Source organism: Trachemys scripta, chromosome 9 (genome assembly GCF_013100865.1).
Source record: "Trachemys scripta elegans isolate TJP31775 chromosome 9, CAS_Tse_1.0, whole genome shotgun sequence".
NCBI classification, from domain to species: domain Eukaryota; kingdom Metazoa; phylum Chordata; order Testudines; family Emydidae; genus Trachemys; species Trachemys scripta.
Window position 1 is genome coordinate 12,978,206 of NC_048306.1, and position 18,029 is coordinate 12,996,234.

At 43.0% G+C, this 18,029-nt stretch overlaps 1 protein-coding gene across 1 annotated transcript; it reads left to right on the plus strand.

The window, feature by feature from the left end:
* The first annotated feature begins 609 nt into the window (after positions 1–609).
* Positions 610–17,399, plus strand: SLC25A43 (solute carrier family 25 member 43). The gene is made up of 5 exons (XM_034782083.1): positions 610–1,021; positions 4,651–4,892; positions 5,902–6,074; positions 14,793–14,927; positions 16,254–17,399. Exons 1-5 carry the CDS (start codon positions 750–752, stop codon positions 16,455–16,457), a joined length of 1,026 nt encoding a protein of 341 aa, XP_034637974.1. The 5' UTR covers positions 610–749; the 3' UTR covers positions 16,458–17,399.
* The last annotated feature ends 630 nt before the right edge of the window (positions 17,400–18,029 follow it).

The window sequence follows — 18,029 nt, forward strand, 5'->3', positions numbered from 1 at the left end:
TCAACTGGGATGAGAAGTAATTGTATATTCATAGCAAGATCATAGGCGTGGATCCCCCCTGGCTGTGCGCTACAGAGACCGCTGAAGGAGGGATGTTTCTGCTAAGAGTAAAGGCTGTGGGGCAGAGCTAAGAATAGCTTTGCTAGAACTACTGTCTTCCTTCAGGAGCCCGGGTACCACTGCATCCTCCCCCTCCATCCGGCCTGGACAGCATCACCTCCTACCCTGGCTGCAAACCAGATCCTTATCGGAGGGAGGCGGTACTTGACAGGCTGGACCCAGCACCAAATACGGGCCCCGCATGAAGTGCCATTAATAATGGAGACGATAGGCTGGAGTTGAGCGAGTTCACACACCAGCTAACTCTCCCCTAGGCCTGGCCTCAAACGCTAAATCTCCACGTGCTTGGCCCCCCCGAGCTCCCAGGCCGGCCAGGGGCTTTCGGGCGGCAGGTCCAGCCCAGTGGGGACCGGGACTCCCTGCGTGGGGCGGGCAGGAGCCTCGGGGCCCCTCGGTAACAATAAAGGGCCAGGGGAAGCGCTGGGGGCGGGACGATGCTGGCAGCTCCGGGGCCCGCCCAGCCCGGCGAAGGGACAGCCCCGCCCGGCAGTGGGGCGCCGCCTCCCGGGGCCCGCAGAGAGGCCTGGCCGCCGCTCTGGCTCCCGGTCCCTGGAGGAGGCGGAGGGAGCCCGCAGCTGCCCGGCCTGGGCACCATGCAGCCGGGCAGGCGGTAGGGGCAGCCCGGGGCCATGGCCACCTGGAAGCGGGACGGCCGGGTGACCGGCTGCCAGCGGCTGGGCTGCGCCGGGCTGGCCGGGGCGCTGAGCCTCAGCCTGACCGCCCCGCTGGAGCTGCTCACCGTCCTGGCCCAGGTGGGCACCTCCCCGCCCTGGCGGGGGCTCTGGCAGGCGGGCCGCAGCGTCTGCCGGGCCGAGGGCATCGGGGCCCTGTGGAAGGGGAACCTCACCGCCTGCCTGCGCCTCTTCCCCTACAGCGCCCTGCAGCTCGCCTCCTACCGCAGGTAAGCGCGGGGCGCTGCGGGCTCGGCCCGCCTGCTGCCAAGGGGGGCAATTGGGATGGGCAGCCTGGTGCCCCAGCGGGGTGGGGGGCTATGGGCGCTGCCAGGATCTGCCCTGCTCCTGCAAAGGGGTTTCCCAGGGTACAGGCAGCACAAGTTGCCCTGTTACGTCTCAGATTAACCATTTCGGAGGCTGAGGACTGGGACCTCCTGCCATGTTTACTCTGCTGACCGAGTTGAGATCCGGATTTAAATCATCTGGAAATTTACCCATCCAGACCGGCCCACGCTTTAGGATGAGTTTGATCATGGGTATTTGTCAAAAGAAACCTCACGTCTCGGTCAGCAAGTAGACTTTTTCCAGTTTGACTTAGTATGAAACCTGTTTCCTTGCGTTTTTCTACAATTTAGCATGTGCTGACCTAGCAGATCTCATTTGGAAAGGAGATTTTCTCGTTTTAGATTAACATCAGAGACTCCTCATATTAAAACTCCCACTTCTGCTTGAAAATATGTCATCTCTCTTGACTAAGTGCACTCAGTAACACTTACATTTCCTGTAATTGAAAGAGATTAGGAAAAAAGATGTGGCTCCACTTAATTTTTTTTATTTTTATTTTTTTTCAGTTTACTTGGCTGGACAGTGTGTTGTCAGTTTCTCTGTTCCCTGTATACTCCCACTCTAGGCCTCAATGTTGTAGTCAGTTTCCCCTGTTTGTGATTGTCTCTAGTACAGCAGCAGGGGAAAGATGCATATTTTTTAAAAAGGGGAAAATTATGACTGTAAAACTCAAACCAAACCATAGGCTGTTGTTTTTAACTTTTGTTTTGAATTGGCTAGATTTCAAATTGACTGTGTCCCTTTAAGGAAGTTCAAAGTTTCTCCTTCTTGTGATAATTTTGCTCTTTCAATTATTCCAGTAGCTTTTAGTGTTCCCAGACAAACATGTACAGAGTCGTATATCTTTCAAATTATCACAGTTTGACAATCCTGTAAATGTTCCATTCACTATGTGATTTACTGGGACTTTTTTTTTTAATTAAGGTCACAGTAGGTTGCAGTTATCATCTGTTCCTTAAGCACTGTTAATTGTATTTAGTTTTAGTTTTTCACAAATCTGTATTAAATGAGCCTATATACAAAAATGAACAAGAACATTCTTTTTAATTTTACCAGACTCATAACTAAGAGCCTTCATTTTTATAGCTGTAATGCTAGCCTAATGGGGATCTCTAATCTTTATGCACAGAGTCTTTAAAACTACTGTACAACATTACATGTTAAAACTCCCTTTTTTAATAAGAAACAGCCACTAGAGGCAATAATGCTGCAGAGAGAGAGGAGTGTTTGCCAATATGAAGTAGTTCTGTCAACATTACTCAGCAGACATGCGTGGTTTATTAGGATTTCCTTTTCTGTCAGGCAGTTTGCAGTCAGTTGTTTGTTGCAAAGCCTCCAGTTGTCTCTGAAGCAGTGGGCCTGTTTGTTTGAAGTAGGGTGACCAGATGTCCCGATTTTATAGGGACAGTCCTGATTTTTGGGTCTTTTTCTTATATAGGCTCCTATTACCCCCCACCTCCGTCCTGATTTTTTACACTTGCTGTCTGGTCACCCTAGTTTGAAGGTTGGGTGGATTTTTTGCTTTTTGCCAGTTGGTTTATTGAGGTCAGCTGGGTGCAGGATGTATGCTTCTGCATGGTTGGGAGGCTGGGGTTATTCCAGTTCATTGGCTTCCCAAACTGGATGGGAGGGGAAGGAAAAGGAGTGGGCTCACTTTCCTGCTGTCCAATCAGGCACTCCACAGGGGACTCGACCCACACTGATGCCATCCACTGTTTGTAATGTGCTTGTTCTTCACCGGGCAGTGAGTGAATCATCATTGCTCTGCATGTGCAGTTCATGATGAAGATGGGTTAGTGGAGCACCAAGATTTGGACTCAAGCAGCTTTATTAGGTCCTCCTGCTTTGTAACAATTCTGTGAATCTTAGATGGACTGACTGAATGTTACTTGAAACAATGCACCCACTATTCGCTGGGTCAGCAAGCTGCTCAGAGGAGAGGATGGACAGTTTTCTTTCTCTTCTCATTTACCCAGCAGATCTCTGTCAATTGCTACAAGTGGAGAGGAGCTGTTAGGCAAAAACAAGTACAATTACTCACACACTCCCACTCTAATGCATTAAGCTTGTGGTTTATTTGTGAGATTCCTAGGAGGGGAATACCATGCACAGACACAAAACAGCAGACAGAGATAAACACTAATGATATTTAGTCCAAAAAGGACATGGTCTGGCTAGAAAGTTATTGAATGTTTTGAGCCAGGGAATGGTAGCTTGATGGGAAAGGATGGAATTTAATTACACACACACACACACCCTCCCTGCCCTTCTGAGCTGCTCCCTAGGCTCTGACTCCCCTCTGACTTTTCCTTTGCTCACTTCCTGCTGCTTGCATGATATCCATCATGCTCATTTCTACATTTCTAATTTGATTTGAGTAATGTGTGCACTGGAGTAAGTCCTGTCCTCTGAATCACAAATGCCAGAATCACAGACTACCCTTGAAGACTCCAGGACGCTACCAGTGAGTTGGGGGAAAAATACAAAACATGCCAATGTTGATGTTTTAATAGCAAACTCAAACCTAGACTTAATCCTTGACACAATGTAGTGCCTGAGCGTGAGTCTTCCCCCTGAGCAAGAGAAGCCCTTCTAACCCTGAGACAATGAAACAATGGATGTTCTGCTGCTCTCAGGATTGTAATGAAGATTTCTGCATATTTTTTCTATAACTTCTTCTGGAGTAGCCCGTATATTGGAAACACTGGTAGAGAGAAGTAGTCACATCTCAGATCTCCTGTTGATAACTGAAACAGTGAGTCAACTCCTTTAGCATATGAAGTCTGTGCAGTAGTGTTTTGAGTTATAGTAACTTTCGTCTCAGTAGATGTAAATACAGAGTCCTAGGATTTAAGGCCAAAAGCGATCACCAGATTATCTGACCTCCAGGATATCACAGGCCACTAAACACCACCCAGCACCCGCATACTAAACCCAACCACCAAAAGTAAACCACAGTATTACAGCCCACAGGAGACCAGAGTATTATGTGCCACAGGCAGAGACTAGGAGGGACTGAGGTGCTGCTTCTCATTAGGGTTCTCATTTACTGACCTGTGTTTTAAACCAGAATTCTTTTGAAAAGCAAACCAGCGGTCCTTTGAACTACTACAGTGTGACATCCCTTCACAGTTTTCATAGTTTTTCTTGAGCTGGTGCTTCCTAGCCAAGAAAATTGAGAGAGTTTTGGTTAGTGGTTATATCTGGGGACTGAGAGTCAGTCACTGAATTGCTTTGTGACCATAGGGCAAGTCATTCTGACCTCTGTGCCCATGTTTACCCCCTGTTTACAATTGTTATTACCTGCTTCATGGAGGTTTTGAGGCTTGCTCAGGATTTGTAATGTGCTTTGAGACCCTTGGATGAAATGCATCATTGAAATTCTAAGTATTATTTATTATCAAATAAGCTGATGGACAGAAGAACAATTACATCAAGAACTAGCTTCATTTTTATGCCTGATTTTTATTGAGTCATAATTAATAGTTCCTCTTTTATCTGTCTCTTCTAGGTTTGTCATGCTCTTTACGGATGACTTGGGCCACATTTCCCAGTGGAGTGCCATCATGGCCGGAAGCCTGGCTGGCATGGTTGCAACCATAGTGACTTACCCTACCGATGTGGTAAAAACGCGACTCATAGTGCAGAACCGGTTGGAGCCGTCTTACAAAGGGATTCTTCATGCTTTTTACATAATTTATCATCAAGAAGGATTCCTGGCACTTTATCGCGGTGTTTCGCTGACTGTATTAGGTAATCTAATAATGGGAAAGAGTCTTTTTTTTTTTTAGCTTTACTGTACATTATGTATTGAAACATCAATATGATGCACCTGTAAGTTTTCCCAGTTCATTTTAAATGTGCAAGCAGTAAAAAGACTCTCTAAAGGACATCTAGATGTATAAAGCTCTATAGCTCACAACTTGTTTCACAATTTTGTTATTTCTGCTGTAGCTGAGTTGTGTCTAAATTATGAGCAAATGCTGCCATTATCTTTAATGGGTGTGGCTAAGAGAATTTGAGAAGATACACTGGCCTAGCTTTTCTGGATTACCTGGTTGCATTTAGAGGCAGCCTATTCCTCCTTTACTTTACTTAAGAAAAATGATGTGTACCCATAGTGCACTGTGGGTGTAATATGGTACTCTTGAAAGACGAGTCAAAGCAGTGGCATTCCTCTTTACTTGAGGCAGATGGGGCATTTTTATTTATTTTGTAAAATAGTTATTGACTCTCTACTCTGTAGCTTTGCAGAATACCACATTTTAATATACCGTAAATGTTTAAATAAATTGATTCTGACAAAAAACAATGAGCACTAACCGCTTACAAGCAAAACTTAAAATTAGTGACAGCAGAAAACAGAAATCGTATGCCAGGCAAGAGAGAAGAATGTCACTCATCAATTTGGGCTAAAGTGCAACCCCGTTGTGTGAAGAGTGGAACAAAAGATTGACCTTTCACAAGATCAGAACAGTAAGAGACACCAACACAATATACAAGCCCTGTTGTAAACGTAAATACCTAATGCTATGTTTGGACCCTAAAACCTGAGTTTTAAATAAGAAGAAGTCCCCTTGATAAATGAATATCTAACAAGTAAAGGTTTTTAGATATTTAAGTCTGATCTAAGTGAGTAAAGCAGGGTTTAAACTGGTTTACAGTCCCTGGCATTTAGACAAGGCTAGGAGGAAGCATGTAAGTTCTCATTATACTGTGTTGTATGCTCACATGAATCTTTTCTGTCTGGTTTGCTTTATAGGTGCTATCCCATTTTCTGCTGGCTCGTTCTTTGTTTACATCAATCTGAATAAAATATGGCAAGAGCCCAACTTTCGCTTCTCTCCTCTTCAGAACTTCATAAATGGCTGCTTAGCAGCTGGGGTAGCACAGACACTCTCCTTCCCCTTTGAGACCGTAAAGAGGAAAATGCAGGTACGGAGAGCATCGTTATTGTTACCATTTTGGTGGTGGTCATATGGTCAGTGTTAGTTTCAGGAGTTTGGGGCCAGACATTAGCCTGTTGATTGTGAGTCTTTTTTACCAAGAGTGAATCCTTAGAGGGGTTTAATTATTCCTGGCAGTAATGGCCGAGAATTTTTTGGCTTAGGTTTTGTTAAGACCAGTTTAAGTGGTATCATGAGATCAACAATATTTCTTGATGTTACCTTATTTTCATTAAAACTTTATCACCATCATCAGAGTAACAGACATGTCATCAACTGGTGGCTGCTTGGCCTATGTCAAATGAGCTGATATCCTGCTCTTGGTGTGCAGGTATCCACATCATAAATGCTCCCATCATAATTGGTAGCCTTATTGACAATCTCAGGATGGAAGCCAAACAAAAGGGATGGAGACTACCTGGGGAGGCCCCTTTGAGTCAGGGTTCAGGCCTATTGAAGTGGAAGTGTTCACTGCTTCTCGATTCAAAAAGTAAACATGGGGCTTCATTTCTAAGGCTCCCAGGGTACTTGTACATTGCAAAAAAGACCCACAGTGCCAAGTTTCGGAGCCCACATCAACTGACTCGGGCTCACGTTATGGGGCTAAAAATAGCACTGTAGATATTCCCTGGTCGGGCTGGAGCCTGGCTCTGAAACCTTATTTTTAGCCCCATAGCGCAAGCCCCATAAGCCAAGTCAGTTAATCTGGGCTCTGAGACTCGCTGCTGCATGGTGGTTTTTGCAGTGTAGATGCACCCTGTGTCTGATACCCTACATGAGCACAAACTTTGGGACTAGTATGATGAACGTTCAGTAGTGGGAATAGCCCTTCCTTTTGGTTCTCTCCTCAGATCTACTAAACTCATGCTTCTGCCAAATAGTTTAATAAGGAAAACTAGTTCCCCCACAGTTCAAACTGGGATTTAAATTCCCGTATTGGTTTTTAGGACAGTTGTAACACAGTTCCCAAAAATAGTGTGAAATCTGATTTTTCCCTACCGTTCTGTCCTGAATCCAGACCTTTGCCTTCTTTTTTTTTTTTTTTTTTTTCCCCCCTCTCCATACTCACGTGAAATGGTTGGCTTGTTTCACCACTTGAGTTGCTTGTATTGTTCCCCGTGTTGGAGTTCCTACATACATTCCACATACGTTCATAGCTAGCACAGTCCATAGAGAATTAGGCAGGGACCAGGTCATATTCTCATGCTTTTCTTGTTAGCCATAACCACCTACATTTCAGTTTACCAGTAACTTGTGCATTAAGTTTTCATAGCTAGTGAGAGAGAAAATTCTCAGGCTTCTGGTCTTATATTAAAAAGGTCCATTTATAGTTTGCTCCTCTGGAGCAGTACAGTTGGGGAAGCAAAAAAATAATTTCTCTTCAGCCACTAGGTTGTGCTGTTTCACCAGTGTTGGTGGGTTTTTTTTTATAGCTAAATGCCAGCTGCTCTCTGTTGGGTACTCCTGTAAAGAATGTTGAGAAACTCTGGGTTTATTGCCCTATCTAGGTGACCAGATGTCCCGATTTTATAAGGACAGTCCCGATTTTTGGGTCTTTTTCTTATTAGGCTCCTATTACCCTCCCACCCCCTGTCCCGATTTTTCACATTTGCTGTTTGGTCACCTAGCCCTATCTCTGTGGAGAACTGTCCTACACTTCCAGCAAATAAATGTATTTACAAAAAATGACCGAAAAGAAGAAATTGATCAAAAATATAAATATTTTCTCTGTTCTACAGTTATTTGTTTTCGCCTTTGCTGCAATTTATATACTTGTCAAGTGCCTTACAGTTTTAAGGTGCTTTTTTTTTTTTTTGAGCTTAAAGACCCCCAGCTCCCCATAACACTTTACTAACAAACTGTGGGGAAGGCAGGAGGATACATATAAATTCAACCAATCCTGATTTGTTATTTTAAGTAGGAGTGGTTGAACTTGCTCAAACTGCCAAGTAAAAAGCCTGGCTGAAGCTGGGTTGAAGCGGTCTAAGAAGTTGTTTCTAAAAGTTAGCATAAGCATGTTGCCAACCTTGTGGGGAATCAGTTCCACTGATCTCGCCTGCTGAGGGCCTGAATCACCTCTTGCTGAAGCAAATGGAAAGGCTCCCATTGCCTTCAATGGGACGTGGACTGGATCCTGGGAGCGCTCTGAAGGAGGAATGCTCTGTCCCCAATACAGAGAGGAGTCAGTGCGTTAGGGAGTGCAGAGTAGCTATGATGATATCAGCATCAGAAGGGCAGTGACAAGGTGGGACCTAGAAAGGGGAGTGGGAAAATGGAACATCCCAGAGGTACTCTGGGGAAAACAATGGGGGGGGGGGGCGAAGGGGAGGAGCTAATACCTTTCGTAACCATGATTCTGTCCCAACTGTCTCTTCTGATCTGTTTCCATCTGGTGAGCCTACTCACTGGGGAAAAGAAACATGTGATGTACTGAAATGTTTAGCTACCCCAGTAGGCTAGTATGCTCTGCAGTGGCACATGGGGAAATTCTGGTTCATTTCACAGACCTGGACTCTTGCTTGCTGGGTGAGGAGGAGCTGAGAACTCTGGGGTGGACTTGGGGCCACAAGGAGTCCCTCTGATGGACTTCAGGAATGAAACTAGCAGGCTGCCAAAGGAGTCTCACCAGTCTTCCTGCCCAAGGAGATCCAGTGGATCAATATTGGTGTTGGGCAGGGGAAATTGGGGAGTCTCAAGGCTCTCTCAGATCCCCCAAGAGAGAGAACTGGACAACCATCAGGAAGATCCCCCACAAGGCCTAGACCCCACTAATACAGCAGTGGTCTGGAACTGCAGCACTGATCCAAGGAAGTGAGATTAGGACTGGGACCTAGGAACACTTGAGTTCTAATCCCAGCTCTGTAACCGACTTACTAGACAGCCTTGGGCAAATCACTTGAACGCCATCTATTTCCGTGTCTGAATAATACTTCCTCAGTTAGGAGTTGTATGCACAGTGCTTTGAAGAGACATACCGCTATGTAAGGACTAAGTACTACTAACATTTATCACAGTCATCCTTTGATCACAGTTGATCCATCCTTTCCAGTGTTGCAGATCTACAGCCGGATCCTGCTCCACTGATGTCAGTAGGAGTTTTCAGAGAAGTGGGCTGTAGTCCACGAAAGCTTATGCTCTAATAAATTTGTTAGTCTCTAAGGTGCCACAAGTACTCCTGTTCTTCTTTTTTTAGTAGGAGTTTTGTCACTGACTTCAATGGAACAGAATCGGACTCTGCATTATTTTATATTTTGGTGGTGATTTACTCTGTCAAACTTGTTCCTGTAACCAGGGCTCTCCCCTTCCCCACTTCACCCTCAGTGTTATCGTTACCATGTTTAGCTTTTTTTTTTTTAAAGTTGCTATATTTGATCCTAAATATAGTCGAATGCTTTTTGATTTTTTTAATTAGAAACTAATTCTAATTAGTCATTTTGAATGTGTGAGCCCTCTCTCTCTATTGTGATTATCCTAATTTTATCCCTTTGTCTTCCTTTTTTTCATTTCGCTCCTGATTGGCATGTTAGAGAATTGAGAGGTACAGTATGCATGTTTTGGCATGGAACATATGGCTTATATTGTGAATCTAGAGGATGGGGTTAGTCAGAGGGGAATTTCTCAGTAACACTTTCTGTGCTATCAACTTTTAGAAGAAATAAGTAAATTATTGCTTAGGTGAAAGAGAACCTAAGACTAGATCCTTCCCTCCAATATGAGATGGCCTTTATCATAGGCCATCATAGTGCACAATGTATTGGAAGACAGGATACAAACCTAATGACTGAAAAAGGAAATAGCTGGATTACTTTTATTCGAAGTTTAGAAGAAAAACTTAGTGGGTGTTGAGTTGATATTTTTAACATGTACTTTGAAATCTTTGTTTGAATCCAAGTATTTGCTGAAAACCTCACTAAAATTTTCACATTAAAATGTAATGAAATTTTGCATAGCTGATTTGTGTTCCATTGGCATTATAGGGGTCACTTTAGGTTTAAAAATTGTATATATTAAATAAATTTGTGTTGCATATAACACCATAGACATTAAACCTCAAAATTATTTCTTACTTTTTCACTTACTTTTTGGATTTCGCTCAGTTTAGATTATTTTCATTGTTCAATCAGTTTCATTTTTATTTGTAGCTAATTTCTAATTAATGTCTTTATTGGGCTGTCATGCACTAGCACAATGATGCAATGTTTGTTTGCAAATATTAAAAGGAAACGTTAAAGGAGGAGAAGGGCTGTTGAGGTTTTTTTTTTTTTTTTTTAATTGCTTCCTTAGGACTCTCTTAACATTTCTAAGCTAATTCAAATCCAAATAAAAATTGCCAATTACTGGTACTCTCATCTTCCATCAGTAGCATGAAAGATATTGAGGAGTTGTTTAAACCAAAATCCAGTTTCCCAGATGAATATCTAATACTGCACCAGAGAACCTTGCACCTTTATTAAAGTGAATTCAAGATTATCTCTTTCTGCTGTTACCTTCAGCCAGCTAGGAGGGTTTGCTGGTATAGCTAGACCAGCAAACCTTCTCTAGTGTAGAAGACTAAGCCTAACAGAGGCCATTCCTTACAGCTATTATAGGATTCAGTTTATATATATATATGTGTGTGTGTATATGTGTGGCATTGATTGCACACCATTCCGTGTGTTATGAAGAAACCTCTCACAGGAAGGTAACATGTTGGAGTGCATCATGTGAAGATGCTTCCATACCATTTTAACACCAGGTTATGTATTCAGTGGACTGTAACTGTCCTTTTTGGAGCAATCAAAAACAAATGGATATGATGTTCTTCACTTCCTGTCCTAAACAGTTGTGCAGGGTTGCTATGGACTGGAAGTGGCTGTTTTTCAGTGGGGAATTGCATTAATATTGGGTGTAATTTTATGAGCTGGGAGGTGAAAACATTATATCTATCAGTTCATAGGTGCTGGAATCAGGGGTAATGGGGGAGTGGCAGCACCCCCTGGTTTGAAGCGGTTTCCATCATATACAGGATTTACAGTTTGGATCAATGGCTCTCAGCACCCCCACTATACAAATTGTTCCAGCTCCCTGTATCAGTTTGTAAAGTGCTTTGGGATAAAAGGTGCTATGCAAATGTAATTTTTTATTAATAAAAAGTGATTAAGTACTGTGAATTTGCAGTAGCAGATTTTGAAACCTTTAAGGGCCATACTGCATTATAGGGTTGGCTGACCATTCATTAAACCCAGTTTAGAGCCCATGGAGCACCGTAATCTGAAGTCAATAAAGAACTTGCATATAATATTTTTGTTTTGTTAAAATAGCTCCTTAGTTAGGGCCTTGGGTGCTAAATGTCAGCCTAACACAACTCTTAGAACTGGGTTATAAGCAAAGCCTGGACAAGGAAATGGGATCCAATAGTCTTTTATTATAAAAAGCATTCTCCGTGTGAGCCACTGAAATTCGGGTTTGTCAGATAGTTACATTCCAACACTACCTAAGTGTGAGTCATTTTTGTACAGAGAGAGCTTAGGCAGTGGGATGTTTCCCAGTGCTTTAAGGCCAATCTCTGAGTCCTCTTGTACTATAGCATCCCTGCTATTTACAAGATTTGGTTTTCCTGCCAGCTGGGAATATGAAAGTTATTTGAATCATGAGCCAATTTATTTAAAAAACTTCTGGGTCATGTGATTCACATGACATCTAAAAAGCATACATGCTTTAGGACCTTTTGCACAAAAGCTGTTTATTATTTAACTCCTTATGTGCCGGTGCCTTGGAACCTTTTAAAGATGAAACTATTTGAATGAGTAGAGTGGTATATTACACAGTGTAAATAATAAGGAACAATACTGTTTTTTGTTTTGTTTTAAATCTTAAATACTGTACTTTGTATAATGGACATCCATTGTTAGTACACAATACATTTTAAATACTCTGGGTTTTATTGTGAAAGGGACCATGTCTCTATTTGTCCTGTTAATTCAACCCCAAAAGTATTTATTTGTATAATCCACCTGAATCTGCATAGTTTAATCTGTTTACATATTTTTTAATTGGCATCAAAGTGTGGTGTTCTGCTTCTGCATAGATGAAGAGAGAGATTCAAAAGTGCCCTGAGAACTTCCAACATGCTCTGTCACTTCCGGACAAGCAGAAAGGATCTGTGCTTAAAAGGCCAAACTCATCCTGGGTGTAGATCAGATGATTTCAGTGCATCAGGAACATATTTGTTGTCTTATTTCATAAGAAGGACAATACCTCCATCAATGCAGCATTTCTCTTCTTCCCTACACTTGTATGTTTGCAAAGCAATGGGACTACTCAACTAATTTGTATTTTCTAACTTCTGATTCCTATCACCATCCCAAACTCCCTCTCTGGTACTGTAGTGTTAGTATTGGGTATGAGCCCAAGTCCTGGAGTGAAACCTGAACTCATGACTAGCCTGACTAGGAGGGGAGTGTTGCCAAATGGGTCACATCAGAGTCCATTTGTTTTCTATGGGCTTTTTCTTTGCAATCACTTCCAGTTACTGGCCATGTCAACTTTTTATTTATTTATTTGGCAAGCATCCGAAGAAGTGGGTTGTAGCCCATGAAAGCTGATGCTCTAATAAATTTGTTAGTCTCTAAGGTGCCACAAGTACTCCTGTTCTTTTTGTGGATACAGACTAACACGGCTGCTACTCTGAAACCTATACTTAATACAGTTCAGTCTCTGAGGTTGTTAAAGAGCAAGATACGTGAGCCCTATTGCCTTAGGAACTACAGTCCCTGGAACAATGTTGGCCAGTTGGGGCGCAATTCTTGCCTCAGTGAAATGTGAGATTTTCCTTCTGCCAAAGCTCTAGTTGGCTTTTCTCTGGCCCAACCACTTAGAGGCATTTCTCTCAGAAACCCCAAAGACGCCTGGAAACGGACTATCCATATGGTTGTCATCGTAAAACTGTGGTGTTAACATTTTGTAGTACAGCAGGTTTTGTTGTTGATTTGAGGGTTTTTTTTTTTTCCCTTACATGAAAAGGCAATAAAAATAATTAGCAGTAGGACTGGTCATAGCTGACCCTTCCTCAGCCTTGTGAAGCCTCCCCGGGAACTGAACAGATTTAATAGTCCTGAGCTGGTTGGTAATAACTACTACTACTTTGCTCTTCTATAACCTCTTTTCTCCAAGGAGGCAGGATGCTAGGAGTAATAAATAAGGATCTCAAGCTGCTTAGCGAATTAAGCTAAATAAACATCTCTCTGTGAAAGGTGAGGCATCTATAGGCCTCACTTACCCACCAGTGAAATGCAGCCACCTCTGAGGTACTGAGGCAGCTGTTTGTCATTCAGCAGCACTGCTCCATGTTTTTTTGGAAAAGGAAATTAAACTTAGGCCTGGTCTACACTACGGGTTTAGGTCGACTTTAGCAGCGTTAAACCGAATTAAGCCTGGACACGTCCACACAACGAGGCCCTTTCTTTCGACTTAAAGGGCCCTTTAAACCGGTTTCTTTACACCACCTCCGACGAGGGGATTAGCGATAAAACCGGCCTTTGCGGGTCGGAATTGGGGTAGTGTGGACGGAATTCGATGTTATTGGCCTCCGGGAGCTATCCCACAGTGCTTCATTGTGACCGCTCTGGACAGCGCTCTCAACTCAGATGCACTGACCAGGTAGACAGGAAAAGACCCGCGAAGGTTTGAATTTCATTTCCTGTTTGCCCAGCGTGGAGAGCACAGGTGACCACGCAGAGCTCATCAGCACAGGTAACCGTCATGGAGTCCTCCCAGGATCGCAAAAGAGCTCCAGCATGGACCGAACGGGAGGTACGAGATCTGCTCGCCATATGGGGAGATGAAGCAGTGATAGCTGAACTCCGTAGCAGTAAAAGAAATGGAAAAGTATTAGAAAAGATCTCCAAGGCCATGAAGGACCGAGGCCATAACAGGGACACACAGCAGTGCCGCGTGAAAATTAAGGAGCTAAGGCAAGCCTACCACAAAGCCAGAGAAGCAAACGGAAGGTCCGGGGCAGAGCCGCAAACTTGCCGCTACTACGCGGAGCTGCATGCGATCCTAGGGGGTGCAGCCACCACTACCCCAACCGTGTGCTATGACTCTCTCACTGGAGAAACACACAGGGAAGACGGTTCGGGGAACGAGGAAGATGACGATGGAGGTACTGTAGGTAGCTCACAGCAGCAAGGAAGCGGAGAAACCGGTTTCCCCAACAGCCAGGATATGTTTGTGACACTGGACCTGGAACCAGTAACCCCCGAACTCACCCAAGACCCTCAGGGCACACAGGAGACCTCTGGTGAGTGTAACTTTGTAAATATTTGTAAACATTACAAAAAAAAGCAAGCAAGTCTGTTAACGTGTATGGGGATGGAGCGGAAATCCTCCAGGGACATCTCCAGAAAGCTCTCCTGGTTGAAATGGGGTGATTTTATTAAGGGGGACATTCAGAGGCGCCCGTTCCTGCTATTCGGACCAGAAATGTTCCCCGCTGTTAACCACGCGGTGGGGGGGNTATTCCCTCCCCCCCCCCCCGGTTGCCTTTCAATAAGACCTCAGGCAGAATTGTTAATTCTTTGAAATATAATTGACTAAAGCATGGTAAATAGACACAGGCCTCCTGCTTCAGCATTTAAGTGTTGAACACCTGTAGAAGTGAAGGAAATAAACAAACAAATCAACTCAATTAAAAATAATTAACCTGTTGTGGTTTTTGTTTGAACAGGCTCAGAGTCCTTGCCTTCCCCATTATGGAGGGGTTGATGTCCATTTTACTGGCATGGTTGACTGTTTTAGGCAAACTGTAAAGACCAAGGGCGTACTCGGACTCTGGTGTGGACTCACAGCCAATCTGCTCAAGGTGCGGATTTCCTCCATTCTGATCAGTCTGTATTTAAATACGATCTGAGACACATGACCAACTAATTGGTGGTTGGGACTGTAACACACATGATGTCCCTCTTCTCCTCACCTTATGAACAGCGTGTTGATTAGATAGTTTGTGACAGCAATGGTAGAGGTTTGCCTGTACTCTGGTTACAATATAGCTGTTTGAGCTATATTGGTTTGGTCTTAATGGCCAACTGCAAGTTGCTGACTTTCATATGATACCATCCTCATCAAAAGCATTCGAGGAAGTGGCAGAGCCTTTTGATGGAAGCGGGAAGCCTGCTAAACAACCAGTGGGGCCCCTTGATGATCGAGATACAAAAGGAGCGCTTAAAGACGATAAAGTCATTGCGGAGAATCTAAATGGATTCTTTGCTTCAGTCTTCACGGCTGAGGATGTTAGGGAGATTCCCAAACCTGAGCTGGCTTTTGTAGGTGACAAATCTGAGGAACTGTCATGGATTGAAGTGTCACGAGAGGAGGTTTTGGAATTAATTGATAAACTTAACATTAACAAGTCAACGGGACCAGATGGCATTCACCCAAGGGTTCTGAAAGAACTCAGATGTGAAGTTGTGGAACTGTTAACTAAGGTTTGTCAGCTGTCCTTTAAATCGGCTTCTGTACCCAATGACTGGAAGTTAGCTAGTGTAACACCAATATTTAAAAAGGGCTCTAGAGGTGATCCCGGCAATTACAGACCGGTAAGTCTAACGTCAGTATCGGGCAAATTAGTCGAAACAATAGCATTGGCCACTGTCGGTAGACAGGATATTGGGCTAGATGGACCTTTGGTCTGACCCAGTACGGCCATTCTTATGTTCTTATGGAAGTTTATTCAAACACACTTGGGAAATAACAGAGAGAGAGAGAGAGAGCAGGGAAAATGGCTAAACATAAAGAGCCAGAATTTCAGCTATTGTAAGTCAGCATAGCTTCATTGACTCTGCTTGGGACAAAAGAAAGGACGCGTTTCTGCCACATACAAAATGCATCCCCAATTTCCTGTTCAAACAAATCTTAACTGTTTTAAACATGGTGGTGTTTTAAAGTTCAGCACAAGCCCATTTCCTCACACTAATTTGCTATAATTGGGTTGTGCATATAATAAACCAAGTCTTAACTCAGTCCGGTACCTGTAGAATGACACAACTAATTTAGGATCAAATTCTCAGTTGGCCTGATGAGGCCAAATCAACAATGAAGTCCTATAAATCCTAGCTTTGTAACTGAGTAGAGGATATTGATAGTGACTCTAAATTACTAACTGATTTCAATCCTTTTTTTCCCCCCCCAGATTGTCCCATACTATGGTGTTATGTTTAGCACCTTTGAGTTCTGCAAGCGGGTCTGTCTCTACAGAAATGGTTATATTGAATCTCCCTTAAGCTACAAGCTAATTCCTGGAGTGGACCAGAGTTTACAACCACAAGAGTTGCAAGAATTAAAGTTTCTCCGAAGAGGAAATTTTGAGCCACCGAAGCCAACTCTTGAAAATTGACATTGGAAAGTCCATTAAACAAATGTATGTTGCAGTCATTCTCTGCCAAGTCTACAACCTGAAGAAAGCGTAGCAAAAAGGAAGACACATTGCACTAGAGGTAGCAACGTAGCAACACCTCAGTTTACTGTATGGCCTTCCCTGGGATTGAAACCACCATGTCAAACATGAATAAACCTTGTAACTCATGTAGTGAATTGATACAATCCATTCAAGTTTATCTGAAGGACACACACATTGTGAAACTGCTACAATACTGGAACTTGAAATCTACTCATTTGGGGATTTTTCAATGCTGAATAGCTTTTTAATGCTAAAACCACTTGCAGAGAATAAGTGATGTAAGCCATGATCATGAATTATGATTTATTTAAAAATATTAGGGAAGTTTAAAAACATTTGTAACACTTGAGAGCACTGAACACATAGAATTCAGAATAGATATGGTTAAAAATAGAATAAAATATACTCGGTACGCATTTTTACTGAAATCTGTCTGTTACTGATACAATATAGACTTGGCATTCTGGATATGCAATATTTCTCCCCACATAATTCACATTGTTGTCCTCCTAATTCTTGTTTTCAGCTTTTGTAAAACTTATTTGAGAATTGAATAATTTTCTGTGTCCCCAGTTGCAAAGAAAGATGAAAACATGCTGCAAAGATACTTTTGCCAAGAAAGAATAATAATATGTGAAACAGCGCTGAAATGATGATCTCTTTGCCCACCCTAGTATATTTCTGCAAGTATCTGAATTATTTCCGCTTTGGGGGAAAAACAAGACTGTTTATATGCTCTGTTCATTTTGTTATGACTAACTCTACCTACTACTGTGTGAAAAATACAGATACCAAACGCGTTAGATATTTCAGTGTTAACACTCTTATATGTCTGTCAATATTTTTAAAGGTGTATTTTATATTAAATTAATTTTCAGAGATGACAGTTTTATGGTCAGAGCTTAGAATGCTACTTAACCTCACCATCTCTTTACAGACACAAACAGGGGTGGTCCCTTTTACCTGCTGTGACCTATAAGTCAATGCATTGTCATGCTTTTCTGAGGAGGGGACCTCACAGATATAAAACACTATGGAATGCTACAGCATGAGAACTGGTTTATTCCCAGCTCCGATAAGTGTCATTCAGGGGCCAGCCCTCAGATCAGTAAGAAATGGTTGCTGGGATCCTGATTCTTCCAGGGAAAGTATAAAATTTCTCTATGCAGCATTGTGACACCCAGTTGCATCTGGCACAGCATCCCTGATTCCAGGTGCCCTCATTGCAATGTTTATCACTCAGGCTCTGTGAGGCAAAGGGTAGTCAGTGGCAATGAGCTATCCTCCCTGACAGAGAGAGAAACCTTTGCTTACTTGGGGAATTGTAAAGAAGCAATGGGTAGAAAGGGGTGGTTAAATTCAATCTTAGATGTAAGGAATAAAGCCCTTGAGAGCAGAACACTTTACAATGATGAGTAAAGTCTTACCGCAGCCCTGTATCAGCTAAGTATTAATGACCCCATTTAACAAATGGCTCTCCCTGTCTTCTTTGTCCACGTTCAGCCCTGC